The sequence below is a fragment of the Xenopus laevis genome, chromosome 8S (genome assembly GCF_017654675.1).
Source record: "Xenopus laevis strain J_2021 chromosome 8S, Xenopus_laevis_v10.1, whole genome shotgun sequence".
NCBI lineage: Eukaryota > Metazoa > Chordata > Amphibia > Anura > Pipidae > Xenopus > Xenopus laevis.
In genome coordinates this window covers 98,934,821-98,954,815 of record NC_054386.1, presented here as the reverse complement: position 1 = coordinate 98,954,815, position 19,995 = coordinate 98,934,821, and the positions used below count along the sequence as shown (strand labels likewise).

General features: G+C 41.0%; 1 protein-coding gene across 5 annotated transcripts; it reads left to right on the top strand.

Moving 5' to 3' along the window:
• The first annotated feature begins 562 nt into the window (after window positions 1-562).
• LOC108700369 (major histocompatibility complex class I-related gene protein) lies at window positions 563-19,495 on the top strand. Of its 5 annotated transcripts, XR_005963767.1 has the most exons (8): window positions 563-756; window positions 7,465-7,728; window positions 11,977-12,258; window positions 13,572-13,844; window positions 15,121-15,231; window positions 17,687-17,777; window positions 19,059-19,107; window positions 19,253-19,495. XR_005963767.1 is itself a non-coding variant. In XM_018233499.2 (7 exons), the coding sequence occupies exons 1-6, from the start codon at window positions 669-671 to the stop codon at window positions 19,064-19,066; spliced, it is 1,026 nt and encodes a 341-aa protein (XP_018088988.1). In that variant the 5' UTR covers window positions 563-668; the 3' UTR covers window positions 19,067-19,107; window positions 19,253-19,495. The 5 variants fall into 5 exon arrangements, 4 of the variants coding, with proteins under 4 accessions (XP_018088988.1, XP_041430421.1, XP_041430422.1 ...); XM_018233499.2 differs by lacking the exon at window positions 17,687-17,777; XM_041574487.1 differs by having other exon boundaries at window positions 19,059-19,495.
• The last annotated feature ends 500 nt before the right edge of the window (window positions 19,496-19,995 follow it).

Here is a 19,995-nt window from a genome sequence, read left to right as displayed (position 1 = left end):
GAAAGGGAGGGGGGGGATATCACTCCAACTTGCAGTACAGCAGTAAAGAGTGATTGAAGTTTATCAGAGCACAAGTCACATGACTGGTAGGCAGCTGGGAAACTGACAATATGTCTAGCTCCATGTCAGAATTCAAAATTAAATATAAAAAAATCTGTTTGCTCTTTTGAGAAATGGATTTCAGTGCAGAATTCTGCTGGAGTAGCACTATTAACTGATTCATTTTGGAAAAAAAAGTTTTCCCCATGACAGTATCCCTTTAATTAAAACTGTTACAAAAGTATTTTAACTATTTAGGACTCTCTGCTAAAAGCTAATTAAATTAGAAACTTTGTATCTTTTTCTGGCTGTTCAGTGCTGGAGATCAAAGAAACTCGGGGCCTATTAGTATAAATCCTTGACTGCGGGTTGAACATGTTTTTTTTTTTATTTGTTGACTCTTTCAGAAACTTTCAGTTTCATTTTATTGCATTGGACCAATTAAAAAAAAGAAATACTGGTTTGCTCATTGTTACCAGGAGACAGGACACAGAGAGGAGTCAGATTTAGAATGTGTTTAGAAAGAAACATTTTGAAAGTAAGCGGCAGTTCTGTCTGGTCTCCCCGATAACAATGGTCTCTCTTGTTTTTACTGACAGAAAGTTAATCTTTTTTCAACAAAGCAAAATATGCGATTTTCTTCGAGCAATAATATTGTAGAAATGGTGAACGCTTTTCTTCTGTTATTCAGCTTTGCAGTCCCGGCAGTATATTGTGGTAAGTTTTATTCTGTGCTCTTTATTCTTTCTCACTTCTCTTTTTTAGGGTGGTGGTCCACAAGGACATTAGTCATCAAGTGATAAATAATTGCTACTGCATTTCTGCTACTGCAAATTCAAAGGAAATGCAATGTCTAATACTGTAGCAGTGTTTAGCCACTAGCCTAAAGGCAAAACTGCCCCTGTAAAAATACTCACAGCAATTAGTCAGCAATTAGCTCTGATCAGTCAAATAATTACAGTAGAATAACAGGTGATTATGGGTCATGGCACCTGTGCATATTGAGCTCCAGTGTTAGCAGAGAAGCACTAAAATCTGTCTGATAGAAATGTTAAAAAATTGTTTTTTTAACCAGGACTGCACAGTATCTGGCTTGTTGGGAGATTCAGGGGTCAACACTGCTAGTATGCTTACCTTTTATATTGAAAGGCAATTCCTTTATGACTATTAATACTCCTTTTATCAATGCCTGGGAGCAACCAAGCAGCATTTTACAGTAAGTTAATAGCTAATCGTTAATACTACTGAAAGGAGTAAACCTTTAAACAAGTGAGTGTAAAATAGATGAGAATGCTACTCTAAGTACTTTTTCCAATGTTTATTTATTTATTTTTCATTCCAAGATATTAAGGGATACATGTACTGTTAATATGAATGAATTTTGTTACAACAGCGCCACCTGCTGGTCAGTTTCCCACCAGTCTGACCACCAAGTAGTCAAGGAAGTTGTCAGGAGAGAGAAAGACCACAGAAAAAGTTTTTGAGTCTTTTGGGCAGTGAAGTTCCAACTTACAGCGAGTCCTTATCAAGGGCTCTCCCGGGCCCGTAGGAAATTCAAATATAGGTAAAGAGGAATCGCTGTATTTCCTGACAAAGCAAAGGAAAAGGGGAACAAAAACAGATATGCGTAATATGGTGCAGTATTTTCTGCTATTTTTTATATAAATGCACCTTTAACTGTGCGTGATTAGACGTGTATAATAGTGCAAACAATGTGTGACAAAATTAAAACACTTCGATTGTGCGACTGTGTGTCTATTTTATATATATATATATATATACACCACTGTTAGTTTATACATTAGTGTAAGAAATAATATAAGTGACTTAAAAAAAATTTTTACCAGTGAAAAAATAAAATAAAAAATAAAAAATTTTAAAGATAATAATGTGTAAAAATCCCTTGTCTCACAGACACCTCTTATAGTTAATATATTAACAAATTAATTCTAAAGACACCAAATGGTAGCAAGCATAGAGAGTTTTGGTTTAATTGCTTAATTAGCTTCTTGGCGAAACGCGTCGAGCGGAGACAGATCGTTTGGAGCTGCAGCGCAAGACTGAGATGCGCAGAGCAAAGTAAAGGACGCTACGGTTTCATTTGAAAAGCGGACTTCACAGATTTTACATGCGATTTTAAAAGAGGCGTTTGTGAGTGTATTTTATATTTTTATTAAACAGCTTTTTTAAACGATACTGCACATGCCGCTCTATTTTCTGCCCAGCTAGAAGGTTGCCAGATGATTATTGGAAGGACACGGCATGTTCTCTCAAAAGCGCAGATTCACTCACGTCTGAGAGAGAAAGAGGCTGATGTTCTTCTGCTTAGGAATAAAATTAGAAACCTTTCTCAAATCTTTCCTAAGCAGAAGAACATCAGAGCAGCCTCTTTCTCTCTCCTGACAACTTCCTTGACTACTTGGTGGTCAGATTTCTTAGTGCTCCGCATCCCCATTCTAAGAGTTAAGAGATCTCCATTTTCTGTATTCAACTTCTTTTCCTCCTATATGCAGCACACAAAGAGGTGTAACACTGTTCTTGGATAAGTTGGGTTCTGGGTGCAGATGGAAATCCCATGGGGACAAGGTGCTAAAAAATATGATTTCCTTGATGTTTTCTCCAGCATCAGGGAGGGTTAATGCCCCCACTCTACTGATAAGACAGGCAAGAACCAATTATCAACCAAAATTATGGTAAAACCACATTACCACCTGGTGTATTTTTTGTCTTACCTTATGGTAGACATGCAAGGAACTTTAGGAATCCTCTTTTTCAGGGGCTTAATGCTGCCGATGGCCATCAGGAGGTGTTGCTGAAATAGTAGCATCATCAGCCAGCGGTTCTTTTTCATTGTTTTCTAATCTTCTGGTATCAGGAGTGTGTGTTATTTTGTTCTTTTCTTACAGATGTTAAGTCAGGAGCAAGTAGGGTTGCCACCTGTCCGGTTTTGACCCTGACAGCCGGTATTTTGAAGGGCTGCCCGGGTCAAAACTTCCTGCCCGGGTTTCCAAACAAAGAAAACCAGGCAGGATTCCCTTGATTGACAAAGCAATTGGCAAACGCAGACAGCCGCATCATAGTCCCGCCCCTGATGTCATGGACACACCCACCTGTTAGAAACTACTGTCAACAAACACCACTCACCAAGGTGATATTTAAATGTATTTAATGTGTAAAAATGTGTTGCAGAAAATACATACAAATTAACAGATACCTAGCCAGTCAAATACTCTATTGACAGCCTACCAAAATAATATGTATGTATCAATATGTTGTATAAAAGTTTTGTGTATGTCTGTATTGTGTGAGAGTCATTGTGTGTCTGTGTGTGTGTCCAGTGTGTGAGAGTGTGAGAGAGAGCAAACTTCTCTTTGTCCAGGGATATATTCAAAATCTGTGGGATACACCTCCCCCAGCCTACCCATAAATTCCATATGTTAATTGTAACCTAATCCCTCCAGACTTGAGGAACAAATGGAGTATGGGAACCAGTGTGTGAAAGATGTGTGAATGACAAGTCATGAGTGCACAAATGAAACGTATTCAAACTTAATCAATACTGGAATATAACCTTTTTTCCAATACCCAATATTTAACACCACCTATGTCACGGTTCCACCCCATGATGTCACAGCCCCACCCCCCCAGGCAGCGGTCTCCACCGTTGCAAAAGGTGGCAACCCTAGGAGCAAGTTAGGGGAAAAAGAACATTAAAAACCAAGCACTTAGTCTGCAGATTGTGAAACCATTCTGCAAGATGAATATCCTAGTGAAATTTGCCTGGATAGGAGGAATCCTATCATACTTACCGTGATTCTCCTTTCCTGGCCACCCCCTGGTCAGCCTTAACTAATCGGGTAACCACTCCCCCTACAGATGCGTCTCCAAGCAATTCCTTCTTAAACCCATCCCCTACAACCTGCCTTGTCAATGTAACAAAGCTCCCTTAATAGGATGGGAATGCTGACAGGGGGATGGCCAGGAAAGGAGAATCACGGTAAGTATGATAGGATTCCTACTTTCCCTGGCCATCCGCCATCAGCATTAACTAATCGGGTAAATACCCAAGCCAGTGGCGTAACTAGATGTTGCTGGGCCCCACAGCAAATTAATTTTAGGGCCCCCAACATATCCAGTGTTTGTCCTGTTTTACCAATATATGTTGAAATTGCTCATCATGGGGCCCAATGTACCTCCTGGGCCCCCCTGCAGCCGCAGGGTCTGCTTCCTCTGTAGTTACGCCCCTGACCCAAGCAATAAATAAGGGAGGGAGACTACTAACTGCTGTATAATTTATTCAGCTTCAACCGCTGATCGAGTAACTTCATAACCAAAAGTAGCTTCAGAATTGACCATTGGGAGAAAAATTGATTCTTCATCTATAAGAAAACTGGATACAATTTTCGGCAAAAGTGTCATGCCTTCAGGCTTCAGCACTAAAAACTGTATGAAAGGCTCGACTGACAGAGCCTGGAGCTCTGATGCTCTGCTTCCTGAAGCAATCGCTATTAAAAAAACACTTTAAGGTTTAAGTTCCACAATGTAGACTCAGTCTCTGCAAAAAAGGGTGCTCTATATAATGCCCTCAGGCAGCGCCGGATTTGTTTGCCGGCTGCCCCTAGGCCGCGAGGTCCGACCAGGCGGCCGTGCCGTTCTAGTCCCCGCCTACACTTCCCAGCACGCCGGCGAAAAAGCACCGACGCAGCTGGTGTAATTGAATGGGAACGCACACGTCCCCATAATGCGGCTGGGCGGCATGCCGCCCCTATTTTTTGCCGCCCTAGGCCCGGGCCTATGTGGCCTTGCCACAAATCCGGGCCTGCCCTCAGGACTAAAGGTTAATCCTAAGAAGGTACTAATTTTTCCCCGGAGGTCTGATTCTCATAGTAGCCTTCAGAAATCTTGCCACCAATGGATGGTTGGTAAGCTGTCGACCCAACACTGCTGACAATGCCGATACCTGTACCTTAAGTGTATTAGCACTAAGGCCTTTATCCAAGCCACCTTGAAGAAATTCCAACACCTGAGGAATCTAAGGATCTCCATCATTACCGCTCTCCCGTAGAGCCCGAGAGCAGAAAGTATCCCAAATTTTGTCATATCTAGTAATGGTACTGTTTTTCCTTGACTTAGACAAAGTACTAATGACTGCTTCTGAACAACCTATGTCTCTCATCCTGCTGTTAAGTATGCTGTTAACTGGTGAGGTGATGAATGAAACAGGGATGTTTGGCTTAACAAGTCCTTCCTGTTCGGAAACTTCATTGGTTCGTCAACCAACAGTCTCCTCAAGAGAGGATACCAAGGCCTCCTTGGCCAATATGGCAGAATGGCAATGACTTCAATTCTGGAGAGAAGGATCTTCCTTAACACCCAAATGTGAGCAAAAGCATCTGCTGCCACAGCTTCTACACAAGGGACTCTGGAAACATTTTTTGGAAGCTTGCTGTTTTCTGCTGTTGCCATAAGATCTAATTCCGGTTCTCCCCACTTCCTCAATATTGACTTGAAAACGTGCTTGTTCAAACTCCACTCTCCCTGATCAATACTCTGACGACTCAACTGGTCAGCTTTCAAATTCTGATCTCTTGTTATATGTACCGCTGTTATGCTTGCCAAAAACATCTGAGCAAAATTCATAACAGGTTCTAGCTGTTTCATCAATTCCGGGCTTCTGGTGCAGCCTTGTCGTCTGATATTAGAGACCGCTGCCATATTGTCTGTTCTTATACAAATGTTTTCTCCCAATATTATTGGTTTGAGGACCTCTAGGGCTTGCATGATGGCCTTTAGCTCTAAAAGGTTGGATTGCAGAGCAGACAAGTCTTCACCCCAACGACCCTGCTCTAACCATTCATGGAAATGTGCTCCCCAGCCGGAACCTGAAGCATCTGTGTAAATATGCAGTAAGGTTCCTTCTTGCAGAGGAAACCCTCTGTGAAGATTTACTGGATATTTCCACCACTCCATCTGCTGCTTCGCCTCCGCTGAGAAAAACATTTTTTGTTCCCAGTCCTCTCTCTGTCAATTCCACTGTGTCAGAAATACATCTTGAATCTTTCTCATATTCCATCGAGCCCACTGAACTTCTCCAATTGTTGAAGTCAATTTACTTAGGAAAGTCATGAACTTTCTTGCAGAGATACATTGAACCTGAGAGACCTCCGATTATCATCATCTTGATTATCTTGGATATCTTCTCTAGTGGTAGAGAGAACATTCCTATTCTGTTATCTATTTGGGCCCCCAAGTAAACCAGTCTCTGTGAGGGTTCTAACTGACACTTCTCGAAGTTTATTAACCAACCGAATCTCTGCAACTTCGTGATCAGTTTCTCCCGATGTATCTCTAATGTAGTCGGATCTCTGGCTATGACCAGAAGATTGTCCAAGTAGTGGTATACCTCTATGCTCTGTTTTCTTAGTTTTGCAATTAACACTGCCAGCACCTTTGAGAATGTTCTGGGAGGTGTGGAGAGGCCCAAAAGGTAGACAGCTGAATTCAAGATGTATCCCTTGGAAGCAGAATCTGAGAAAACGCTGATGTTGAAGGCAATGGGGACTTGTAAATACGCAACCCGTAAATCTATAGAAACGAGCCAGTCCCCAGGATTTACTAATTTCTTGATTGTCTGGATAAATTACATCTTGAATAAACGGGATCTTATAAACCTGTTCAATTCTATGAGATCCAAAATCGGTCTCATGTCTTCTGTTTTCTTCTGGACTAAAAATAATGGAGAATAAAATCCCCTTCTTTGCTGCTTCACTGGTACTTGCACCACAGCCTGTGTGATCTGAAGTTTTTGAATGTATTCTTCCAAAAAAAGTCTCTTGTCTAGTTCCAATGGAACTTGAGTCTGCACAAAATGATCGTGTGAAGGTGTTAAAAAGAATTCTATTCTGTATCCTCTTAAAGTCACAGCCTTCACCCAAACATCTTCTGTTTCTTCTGCCCAGACCTTTACGAATTTTAATAATCTCCATCCCACCGAAATCTGGGCAGGCCTGGCATCATTGCTGCTTTGGTTGAGCCTTTCGGAGATCTGGAGTCCTTAGGCCTAAACATCGGGATTTTTGCAGACGAATTTTCGCCACAGTTTCGTGAATTTATTTGCTGGCATCGATACGCGGACATTCACAGCAAATTTATTCACCCATAACTAGTGGTTTGTTGAAATGTGCTGCGACTGGACCATTTTGCTTTCCTGCTGTTAACTGTAAATCTGTGCCCTTTCATGTCTATATATGTATGTATATATGTATGTGCACTGGGGTTCATTTGGAAAGGTTGGACTTGATAGACTTGTCTTTTTTCAGCTCAAATTAAGTAATTGCACACATTTTGTTGTTTGTCCCACATAAGTTAAATACTTGTTTTCCTTATATATTATCATTATAAACTGTAAATACTTCTATCTCCTAGGAAGTCACTCTCTGCAGTATCATATAGCCCTGGTATCAAACCGTATCTATGGTGTTCCTCAGTTTTCAGTTATTATGTATGTGGACGGCATACAGTATGGAAGATACAACAGTGACGTACAATATGCCCAGGCTTTTACTCCATCACTGAATGTTCTTTCTGAGCACATAGAAAAGCAGACCAAATATGCTCAGGAATATGAAGTCTGGCAAAGACACATGCTGAAATTTCTAATGGGATTTTTTAACAAGACAAATAGTAAAGGTAAGTTTACATCTATATTTTACCAGGGCACACAATCAGCCACACTTAAGGAGGATGTCCCTATCACGTCGAGTAGGTCCTCCTGGCTCCTGCCTTTTCTTTCTTGCTGCCTCCTCTCCATGGCAAGCTCAGCTCCTCTCCTCTGGCCCATTAGCTGAATACTTATATTGTGGTTGGAAAGTGGCCTCTTCTTTTCAAACAACAGTGCATTCTTCTTTTGGGGGGGAATTCCATAGGAGTGGTATGAAAATAGATGACAGATACTGGTTGAGCACAGTTTTGGCTGATTTAGGAATACTCTAAAGTACCCACCACAACCATGAGGCCCATTATAGTAAAATAGTAATTTAGGTTGAAAAAAGAAACAAGTCCATCAAGTTTGACCTTTTAACTCTATACTGTATAACCTGCCTAACTGCCAGTTGATCCAGAGGAAGGCTAAATAAACCCATTTGATGCCTCTCCAATTTGCCTCAGTGAGGTTAAATATTCCTTCCTGACTCCAAGATGCAATGGGACCAGTCCCTGGATGAACTTGTACTATGAGCTATCTCCCATATCCCTGTATTCCCTCACTTGCTAAACACCATCCAACCCCTTCTTATACCTATCTAATGTATCAGCCTGTACCCCTGATTCACTTCCCAGCTCTCCCTGTAACACCCCTTTCCCTCCTCTAATCTCATTGGCTCCCTCCTGTCTGCTGGGAGGAGCTACTGGTGAATAAAGCATCCGACCCTTCCTTGTACCTATCTAATGTATCAGCCTGTACCACTGATTCAGGGAGACAATTCCACATCTTCACAGCTCTCACTGTAACAAACCCCTTCCCAATATTTAGCTGGAACCTCTTTTCTTCTAATCGGAATGAGTGACCTTGTGTCAGCTGGAAAGACTTACTGGTAAATAAATCATTAGAGAGATTATTATATGATCCCCTTATATATTTATACATAGTTATCATATCTCCCCTTAAGCGCCTCTTCTCCAGTGTGAACATCCCCAATTTGGCCAGTCTTTCCTCATAGCTAAGATTTTCCCTTTACCAGCTTAGTTGCCCTTCTCTGTCCCCTCTCTAATACAATAATGTCCTGTTTGAGTGATGGAGACCAAAACTGTACGGCATATTCTAGATGGGGCCTTACCAGTGCTCTATACAGTGGAACAATGACCCCCTCCTCCCGTGACTCTATGCCCCATTTAATACAACTCAAGACTTTATTGGCCCTTGATGCTGCTGACTGGCATTGCTTGCTACAGACAAGTTTATCATCTACAAGGTCCTTTTCCATAATGGATTTGCCTAGTGCAGTCCCATTAAGGGTATAAGTGGATATTGTTACATCCCAGGTGCAGGACTTTACATTTATCAACATTGAATCTCATTTGCCACTTAGCTGCCCAGATTGCCAGTTTGTCAAGATCCAAGTTGCCACATCCTGGATGGAATTGATTGGGCTGATAGTTTTGTGTCATCTGCAAACACTGATACATTACTTACAATACCCTCCCCTAAGTCATTAATGAACAAGTTAAATAAAAGTGGACCCAATACTGAGCCCTGGGGGGACCCCACTAAGAACCTTACTCCAAGTAGAGAATGTCCCATTAACAACCACCCTCTGTACCCGATCCTGTAGCCAGTTTCCTATCCATGTGCAAACGACTTCATTAAGCCCAACAGACCTTAGTTTAGAAAGCAGTCGTTTGTGGGGCACAGTATCAAACTCTTTGGAAAATCCAAATAGATCTACTGCCCCCCCACTGTCCAGCATCTTACTTACCCCATCATAAAAAGCAATCAGATATATCTGACATAACCTATCCTTCATAAAACCATGCTGATTGCTGCTCATAATGACATTCACTAGGACAAGATTTTGAATGTCATCCTTTAACAAGCCTTCAAATAATTTGCCCACCACTGATATCAAACTAACCGGCCTATAATTGCCAGTCTGAGATTGTAATCCCTTTTTAAATATTGGAATGACATCATCTTTTCTCCAATCCGTAGGCACCATACTAGATGAAAGGGGATCTGAGATAGAGGTTGGTCAAAACTGAACTAAGATCTTTTAGAAACCAGAGGTGAATGCCATCTGGCCCTGACGCCTTGTTTATATTAATTTTTATTAAAGCTTTATGAATCATATCCTGAGTCAGCCACTGACTAGATTGAGCTGAGCCATTAGTGCAGCTATAAAGTGAGCCTGGGAACTCACACTCCTCTATTGTATACACTGAAGAAAAGAACTGATTTAGCACATTTGCCTTTTCTGTATCTGTTACAACCATACTGGTACCATTATTTAAAGTAGCAACACTTTCAACCTGCATTTTTCTACTATTAATATACTTTTTGGGTTAGTCTTAGACTCAGCCTCAATGCGCTTCTTATTTTCTATCTTTGCCTTCCGGATTGCAGTTTTACAACACTTAGGAGCAGATGCATCAAGGGTCGAATATCGAGGGTTAATTAACCCTCGATATTCGACTGGGAATGAAAATCCTTCGACTTCGAATATCGAAGTCGAATAAAAAAAACGTTTGGGCTAATTCGACCATCGAATTGGCTACTTCGACCTTCGACTTCGAATCTGATGATTCGAAGTAAAAATCATTCGACTATTCGACCATTCGATAGTCGAAGTACTGTCTCTTAAAAAAAAACTTCTACCCCCTACTTCGCCAAGTAAAACCTACTGAACCTCAATGTTAGCCTATGGGGAAGGTCCCCATAGGCTTTCTAAGCTTTTTTTGATCTAAGGAATTTAGTTCGATTGATGGATTAAAATCCTTCAAATCGTTCGATTCAAAGGATTTAATCGCTCGATCGATCGAACGAATATCGCTAAATCCTTCGACTTCGATATTCGAAGTCGAAGGATTTAACTTCGACAGTCGAATATCGAGGGTTAATTAACCCTCGATATTCGAACCTAAGTAAATCTGCCCCTAAATGTAGTTTATGTCCCTGCAGACTTGTAGTTTTTAAATGCCTTTCTCTTCTTTCCTATTAAATGGGATGTAAAGGCAAAAAATAAAACCTCTTCATAATGTTCCCTAGTTGCAAAGAAAGCTAAATCTCAAATACTGTGATTTTAAAATGTTGCCACAAAAGCAGAATGTATGCAGTCCTTTTCCCCTTAGCTTTACTCCCAATGTCTGGTGCATTACAGTTCTCTAGAAGGGCGTATATATATATTGCAAGGTCAATGCATATTCATAATGCAGACCAATAGCAGAGACTTCCCTCTAATAGCATTTGAGAGGGGCATATCTGTCTACCCAGAGTTTGTCTTGTTTCCTCTAAGGACAATTCTTATGGGAAACCAAAGGGGGGTCTATCTCAGTTCCTATTGTCCTGTCTCTGGTTTCCTAGTTTTTACTATTCCACAATGGGCTTGGGATCTAATCCCTTCTATCACTCCTCAATGGAGCCCAAAACTGCTCAAAATAGGTAGCCCTAATCTGGCTTTCTCTCCTAAAGAGACTATTGCAGAGTCTAGCTACCCTTTACTAGTCCTGACTAATGAAGGATTCACGGAAGGCTCAAATCCACTTTGGAGAGGTTCAGGTAACAACCCTAACCAAAGCCTCTAGCAGAATCCCATAAAGCCAAATAGCTCAGGCATTGTATATTATAGCGCACCAGGGATAGCTATGAGTCATACTATGACCCAGGAAGTGGAAAATTACTCCCTTCCTTAGAATAAGGGTCCACTTTGGGTACAATCTTTAGGGGAAGGTAAAGTAAATGAAAATCGCCTGGGGGCAGGCACTCGGAGCTCTTTGTTTTCTGATTTCAATTTCCCACATGACCAGGGGCAGCTGGGAAATTGACAAAATGTCTAGCCCCATGTCAGATTTCAAAATTGAATATAAAAAAATCTGTTTGCTCTTTTGAGAAATGGATTTCAGTGCAGAATTCTGCTGGAGCAGCACTATTAACTGATTCATTTTGAAAAAACAATTTTTTCCCATGACAGTATCCCTTTAAGAATACCAGATCATGTTACAAGTCAAGGCCATTTCTAGATAATGCAGCTAGAAGGACTATGCTGATTGTATTTGCATTAAATACAATCTGATTGCAACCAGTGCAGTACATTGACCTGTGTTTATTAGAAAATCCTTGATCTGGTAACCTTGTGATGGGTCCAAAAATTTTAACAAATGTATTATTTTTAAAAAATGTTCGAAATGAGTGCTAAATCACATAGTGTCTTTTGTTTTATGTTGCAGGTAATGAGGATATCCATATCTACCAGAGGAAGTCAGCCTGTGAGCTGCATGATGATGGCACCATTGGTGGATACCAGGAGATTGCCTTTGATGGGAAGGAGTTTTTCATTTTTGATAAGAAGAGGGTGATGTATTTGCCCGTATCACAAGATGCTGTGATGGTGTCTCGTCTATGGAATATACGTTATGATGCAACTGATAGTAAGGAGTATATAGAGAATGAATGCATTGAACACCTGAAGCTGTATCTCCCTATCATATCAAATGACTTGGAGAAGAAAGGTGAGATTGTAGAACAATGCTTGTATATGTTTTAATGAACTTGTAATTTTTAACAGAAAAAAATCTCAATACTTCATTATTTTGACCTCCAAAATAAGTCAGGAGAAGTAAAGAAAGTACATTAAATAATGCATTCACTGTGTAATGAAATCCTGAGGCAACTGTGTTATAAAAGGCTTGGGCACAATGTTATAAAGTTCTGGATCTACTGTGTCATGAAATGCTGGGTATCACGTACGGTATCCTGTACATCAAGTGTGACCAAAATGGCATCCACTGGTAGTTCTTTTATCAAGTCAACCTTCTCAATAAAGTCACTGGTATCCCTAATATAGGATTTTATTTGAAATACATACTCACGAAGAATTCTATCCAAAAACTTGGCCAAAGGACAAAAAACTGAATTGACCCCTGCCACAATTGGCCTCCCTGGGGCTTTGTCCAAATTCTTATGTATCTTCGGGAGTATGTATAAAACTGGAGGAGCAGTCAGCAAGGCGTGAAACAGGCAATGTCAATACCAGACAGGCAATGCGGTACCAAATCAGATAACAGAAGCAAGGTCGGGGTCACAGGCCAAGGTCAAAACTCAGAGTAGCACAGCACCAAGTCAGCACCCGAAGAATAATCAAAAACCGGATGACACAACTTAGTAATTGCACCCAGGAATTTAGGAAAGGACCTTTACGTTGGGCAATGGGAATAGGGCATTTGCGCCTTTAAATATTCAAATTTGTGGCAACTGAGATGATGTCACGCGGTGCACACGAGGAAAGTCGAGTTTACCTGAACGCCGTGAGAACCCGGAATTGGAGCACATGAGCGGCAACAAAAAGTGAGGAGCAGCTCCGCAGTGAACGCATTGGGCATCCCCACCACCCCACTAGACCACCAGGTAGGTGGCTTCAGTTGGTGGTCAAGACTTAAAATAACATCCCTCTAAATATTTTAAGTTTCTTCAGCTATGTATATATTTAGAGTCAGGGAAGCAACTGGAGCAAAGCAGCACATAAACCCTACACAGAAAATGGTCAGGTGAAAAGACTTCAATGCTAAACCCTGCACCCCCAAATGTTCCATCTTCACATTATTCACATTAAAAAATGTTATCATTAAATTGTGTTACAGATGGGCGCTAGACAACTGATCTTTTTTAACTATTTGTAGCGAATCTCTCCAGTAAAGGCCAAGACCACCAACAAATCTGCCTGCTGGCCTGACCTAGGCTCATTACTTTGCTTTGATACTGTGCATACCATACAGGTTAAATTGGTGGGACAAAAACTATAGGCTTTTCTTACTTTTCCTGCCAGTGATCCCCAAACTGAAGGTTTCCAGCTCAGAGTCAGAGAGTGGTGTTAAACTGCACTGCCGGGTGTATGGGTTCTACCCCCGAGATGTAGAAGTGAAATGGATAAAGAATGAGAGACATGAGATTGACTCAGAGGAGGCACCAGAGATCCTGCCAAACCCTGATGGCACCTATCAGATCAGAGTGAGTGTGGAGGTAACACCAGAGGAGGGCGCCACTTACTCCTGCCATGTGGATCACAGCAGTTTGGAGAATCCACTGGTTTTTCCCTTTGGTGAGTGTCTTTAGGCCGTTGGGTGTAAGGAAGGAATATTTTACTAACCCACAATGGTTATTTTAATTCAGTTGTACATAGTTCAAGAGTAGATTCTGTTAAAGGATAAGTAAACCTTTAAAATAAGTGAATGTAAAATTGATGAGAATGCTATTCTAAGCAGTTTTGTAATTTACATTCATCATTTTTCAAGATATTAAGGGATACATGTACAGTTAATTGAATGAATTTAGTTACAACAGCGCCACCTGCTGGTCAGTTTCCCACCAGTCTGACCACCAAGTAGTCAAGGAAGTTGTCAGGAGAGAGAAAGAGGCTGCTCTGATGTTCTTCTGCTTAGGAAAACAATTAGAAACCTCTCTCAAATCTTTCCTAAGCAGAAGAACATCAGAGCAGCCTCTTTTTTTTCGCGAAATGGTGAAAAATTTGCAAAACGGGGCGCCGGAGGGCGAATTTTCGCTGCGGTTTTGCGAATTTATTTGCTGGCGGTGAAAAGCGGGAATTCGCCGCAAATTTTGTACCTGGTAAATAAATTCGCCCATCACTAATGTCCATCAGTCTGGTTGACTTCCATCCCATAATTGTTTATTAAAGCTGCCTGCAAATGTGTTGACTATTTTACCCATAACCCTGAGCTGCTTTTTCTGAAGAACTCTAATCTGTTCCTTCACATCAGAAGATGCCTCCATCATCACTGGATGATGGAGGCCAGATAGTGAAGGAAATCCAATTTTTAATCATATTCCCACTGCAGTCACAGAGAGAGAGAGTAAAGAAAGTAGGGATGCACCAAATCCAGGATTCGGTTCGGGATTCGGCCAGGATTCCGCCTTTTTTAGCAGGATTTGACCGAATCCTTCTGTCCGGCTGAACCGAATCCTAATTTAGCGGTGGAGAGGGAAATCACGTGACTTTTTGTCACAAAACAAGTAAAAAATGTTTTCCCCTTCCCACCCCTAATTTGCATATGCAAATTAGGATTCAGATTCGGTTCGGTATTTGGCCAAATCCTTCGTGAAGGATTCGGGGTTCGCCCAAATCCAAAATAGTCGATTAGGAGCATCCCTAAAAGAAAGGGACTATAACAATTGTCAAATTTTAATGCTATAATGTTATGGGTTTTCTTAGTTCACTGGATTGTTTATCACAGTTTTTGTATTGAGAGACTGTAAGTATGTAAATAGTTTTATGTTTAGTAACCTAATATTTTGTTCTCCTAAGTTATTGTTTTCTTATGGTGCATTCATTAAACTCACTAAACTCTTATCTATGACAGAATTTGACAAGAGAAGCATTTTCTTCATCATCATCCCTGTCTGCGCGACACTGTTCAGCCTCCTCGTTATTGTTGTTGTGTGTGTATTTGTATACAAAAAGAGAAAAAAAGGTATGTCATTTTTTTCCTTTTATAATATTTGTATATTGGATATAGATTATAGTTTGGCAGGAGATCAGTCTAAATGTAGAGCAGTATATGATGTTACAATTGGCTCCAGATCCTGGGAGGACTAATAGATATATCAGTCTTCATGTAGTTTCATTATGTTTTCATTTCTTTCAAACCAAAATATTAATGTCATTAATATAAATTCCACATGCAGGGACCTGCAGCACAGCCTTTGGATCCAGCCTAAACATTAGCGAAACCCTTCTAGCAGGGGTCAGAGAATAAATGCCTTGGTCAATTAAAAGGGCAATACACCCACTTGTGCAACATGAGTGCAATGTATAGTGCTTGTACTGAACATAGTTTCTGCCTATTGTATTATTGTTTTTTTTTAGGTAAACAGGGAGATTAAAGCCACTCCATGTTTTGTCCTTGTGAGGTAGATAAGTAGATTCCCAGTGATCAACCCACTCCCTTCACCTTTTGCTGTGAGTGTTTTATTAGAATACAAGAGTCCTCTGCACTCAACCCAATATCAATTTATTTAAGACAGAGACATTTGTGCTACTGCTACTGAAAAATGCCTTACCCTTTAAACAACACAGGGATTGTTTGTCTATATATTGCAATATATTTCCCTTGTTTGTTTTATTAGAAGCCAGAAGTCCATTATGCAGGAGTTAATTTTGCTCACAGCCTCGGCAGATAGACCATATGACTATTCCAGCATAGGTATTCCCAGTACTAAGCACAATTCAGCAGGAACAGTCCCTAAGTTTGCTCATAGTCTGTACAGAGAGATCCCATAAAACTATGGCAGCATAGGTATTCCCTGTACTAAGCACAATTCAGCAGGAACAGCCCCTAAGTTTGCTCATAGTCTGTACAGAGAGATCCCATAAAACTATGACAGCATAGGTATTCCCCTGTACTAAGCACAATTCAGCAGGAACAGTCCCCTAAGTTTGCTCATAGTCTGTACAGAGAGATCCCATAAAACTATGGCAGCATAGGTATTCCCTGTACTAAGCACAATTCAGCAGGAACAGTCCCCTAAGTTTGCTCATAGTCTGTACAGAGAGATCCCATAAAACTATGGCAGCATAGGTATTCCCTGTACTAAGCACAATTCAGCAGGAACAGTCCCCTAAGTTTGCTCATAGTCTGTACAGAGAGATCCCATAAAACTATGGCAGCATAGGTATTCCCTGTACTAAGCACAATTCAGCAGGAACAGTCCCCTAAGTTTGCTCATAGTCTGTACAGAGAGATCCCATAAAACTATGGCAGCATAGGTATTCCCTGTACTAAGCACAATTCAGCAGGAACAGTCCCCTAAGTTTGCTCATAGTCTGTACAGAGAGATCCCATAAAACTATAACAGCATAGGTATTCCCTGTACTAAGCACAATTCAGCAGGAACAGTCCCCTAAGTTTGCTCATAGTCTGTACAGAGAGATCCCATAAAACTATGGCAGCATAGGTATTCCCTGTACTAAGCACAATTCAGCAGGAACAGTCCCCTAAGTTTGCTCATAGTCTGTACAGAGAGATCCCATAAAACTATAACAGCATAGGTATTCCCTGTACTAAGCACAATTCAGCAGGAACAGTCCCCTAAGTTTGCTCATAGTCTGTACAGAGAGATCCCATAAAACTATGGCAGCATAGGTATTCCCCTGTACTAAGCACAATTCAGCAGGAACAGTCCCTAAGTTTGCTCATAGTCTGTACAGAGAGATCCCATAAAACTATGGCAGCATAGGTATTCCCTGTACTAAGCACAATTCAGCAGGAACAGTCCCTAAGTTTGCTCATAGTCTGTACAGAGAGATCCCATAAAACTATGACAGCATAGGTATTCCCTGTACTAAGCACAATTCAGCAGGAACAGTCCCCTAAGTTTGCTCATAGTCTGTACAGAGAGATCCCATAAAACTATGGCAGCATAGGTATTCCCTGTACTAAGCACAATTCAGCAGGAACAGTCCCCTAAGTTTGCTCATAGTCTGTACAGAGAGATCCCATAAAACTATAACAGCATAGGTATTCCCTGTACTAAGCACAATTCAGCAGGAACAGTCCCCTAAGTTTGCTCATAGACTGTACAGAGAGATCCCATCAGGGTCGGACTGGGGGGCCCGGGGCCCAGTGGGCTGCTGTCTCAGGGCCCCCACCACACTGATGTGCATGAAAAAGAAGGGAGGTTGTGGCAGGAAGAAGTGCAGTGTGCGGATCTGGGCCCCCAAAAGCAGGGGCCACCAGAATTTTTCTCAGTGTCCTGCTGGCCCTGTACTAAGCACAAATGTTGCGACCAGTGATAAGAGTATCTACTTTTAGCTTTGGTTTCTTTATAACATCAATATTTCCTCCCTGTATTGGTTTGTGCCATGTAACTATTTTTGTAAGAGAAAGAGACTTCTTTCAGTAATAATGATTTTTGTTTCATTTTCAGACCATAAGAACAAACATAAGCGCGTTAGCACAGAAAACAAAGATTTAAAATCCAAATATACACAAAACTTGCAATAGATGAATCTATGGAGGTATGATTCATAATCAATGACAGACAGAACTCCTGTCAGGGGTAGGGTTTAGGAAGATCAGGAGAGGGATGGGACATAGGTATGGACAACTCTTTCCCTATGATGTCAATTTTGTGATGCATTTCATAGGAGAGCCAGTGCTGCACTATGGAACTGCTTTCTGACAGGCTGGGTACAATTCCAAGGAACGAGTTACTCAAATACAAACCCAAAGAAAGAAAGGACATTTTCCCATTTGTAAGCCAGTATAATGCACAGAGTAAACAAATTGAACGGATTGTTCACAAATTTTGGCCACTGCTACAACAAGAAAAAACACTCAGAGGTCCCTTAGCAAAACCTCCAATTTTTAGCTACAAGAAAGGGAGAAGCCTCCGTGATCTATTATGCCCTTCTGAGATCAATCCCCCACGATTGAAAGGGGCCACGAGGTTCCTAGGCCAACCCAAGATGGGCACATTTGCTTGTTTAAATTGCAACTGTTGCTCCTCCATCATCAAAGGAGATACCTTGAGACACCCTGCTAATGGCACACCAGTAAAACTAAAACACTATGCCACCTGTGATACAAGCAACGTGATTTACCTATTAAAATGTCCGTGCGGACTGGCCTACATTGGCCAGACCATAAGAACTGTGAAAACTCGAATTAAAGAACACAAAGGAAACATACGAAATTATAAGAAAGGAACAGCCACAGACACTACAGTGTCCAGGCATTTTAAGGATGCTAACCATAATCAGTCACAGTTAAGATGGGCCATATTAGAAGTGATTAGCCCCTTACAGAGAGGTAGGAACCCTAAAAAGAAAATACTACAGAGGGAAGCATACTGGATCAAGAAGTTAGATACAATGTACCCTAAAGGCATGAATGACAGCTGGAGTGTGAAATGCTTCCTTTAACACTGTGACAATGTTGCGTTTTACTTGTACAGTGTACAAAAAGTTTTTGTTACTTTTCCTTGTTACTGATTAGTGATGGGCGAATTTATTCGGCAGGCGCGAATTCGCGGTGAATTTGCGCGATTCGCGCCGAGCGAATAAATTCGCGAAACACCCGCGAAAATTCGCGGTAAAAATTCGCCCGCGTCAAAAATGTTTTTTTCGAAAAACGGACGCCGGCGCCAAAAAACGGGCGCCAGCGTCAAAAACGAGACGCCGGCGCCATTTCGCGAATTTTTCGCGAATTTCGCGCGAAATTCGCAAATTTTTCGGTGAAGCGAAACGGCGCAAATTCGCCCATCACTATTACTGATGCTTGATTTGTTTCTTTTTCAGATAATTGATTTCTGAGCCCAAGATATTTACATTATATGTACGGCTAATGGTAAGAATAATGGGCATACCTTTTCCTTCCATAATAATTGAGTAATTTATAAGGATGTTTTTGTGGTAGGCCCAAAACATGGGCAGTTCCTTGAGTATTATACCCTTTTTTTCATTTTTTTCATTTTTTCAACATTTATTTGAAGAGACTATTTGGAAATGCTTCCAGAAAATGTCACACTGTGGACTGAATTAATCAAGGACATTATGCATAAAGGACTCACTAATTACCCCTAATGCTTGCACTTTTTATGGATCCACTTATCTTGCTACGTGACCTCACTTCCTGTTTTACCCTTTAAATGTTTGTTAACACTGACTATTTGTACACTTGATAAAGGGCACTTGCCTGAAACATGTTGTGTCTAATAAAGAACACTAAGCAGCAAGTTCTGCTCTGATTGCTTTCTCTCAGTAATCTGACAAATTGGATTCTGACAGGCTGTTGTTTCTCCTAACTGAAGGAGTCGCAGTGGGACATGGATTTTTACTATTGAGTGCTGTTCTTAGATCTACCAGGCAGCTGTTATCTTGAGTTAGGGAGCTGCTATCTGGTTACCTTCCCATTGTTCTGTTGCTGCTGGGGGGGAAGGAAGGGGGTGATATCACTCCAACTTGCAGTACAGCAGTAAAGAGTGATTGAAGTTTATCAGAGCACAAGTGACATGACTGGAAGCACCTGGGAAACTGACAATGTATAGCCCCATGTCAGATTTCAAAATTAAATCTAAAAAACTCCTTTTATTGGATTATGGTTCAAGAGAAGATGTCCAGTATTCTATTAGACTCTCACCAAAAATATCTACAAGTTTGGACCCCCTGGTTAGAATATAGGTACGGTACAGAGAGCCCAATAGCTCTTTTAAGCATTTAGCCATTTACCTTACAA

Bases quoted from the DNA above. Each gene is read 5' to 3' on its own strand.
- LOC108700369 (XM_041574487.1), top strand. From the start codon at position 669: ATGCGATTTTCTTCGAGCAATAATATTGTAGAAATGGTGAACGCTTTT. The intron at 757-7,464 runs GTAAGTTTTATT...TCTATCTCCTAG, and splicing joins AGTCCCGGCAGTATATTGTG to GAAGTCACTCTCTGCAGTAT. The intron at 15,232-17,686 runs GTATGTCATTTT...TTTCATTTTCAG, and splicing joins ATACAAAAAGAGAAAAAAAG to ACCATAAGAACAAACATAAG.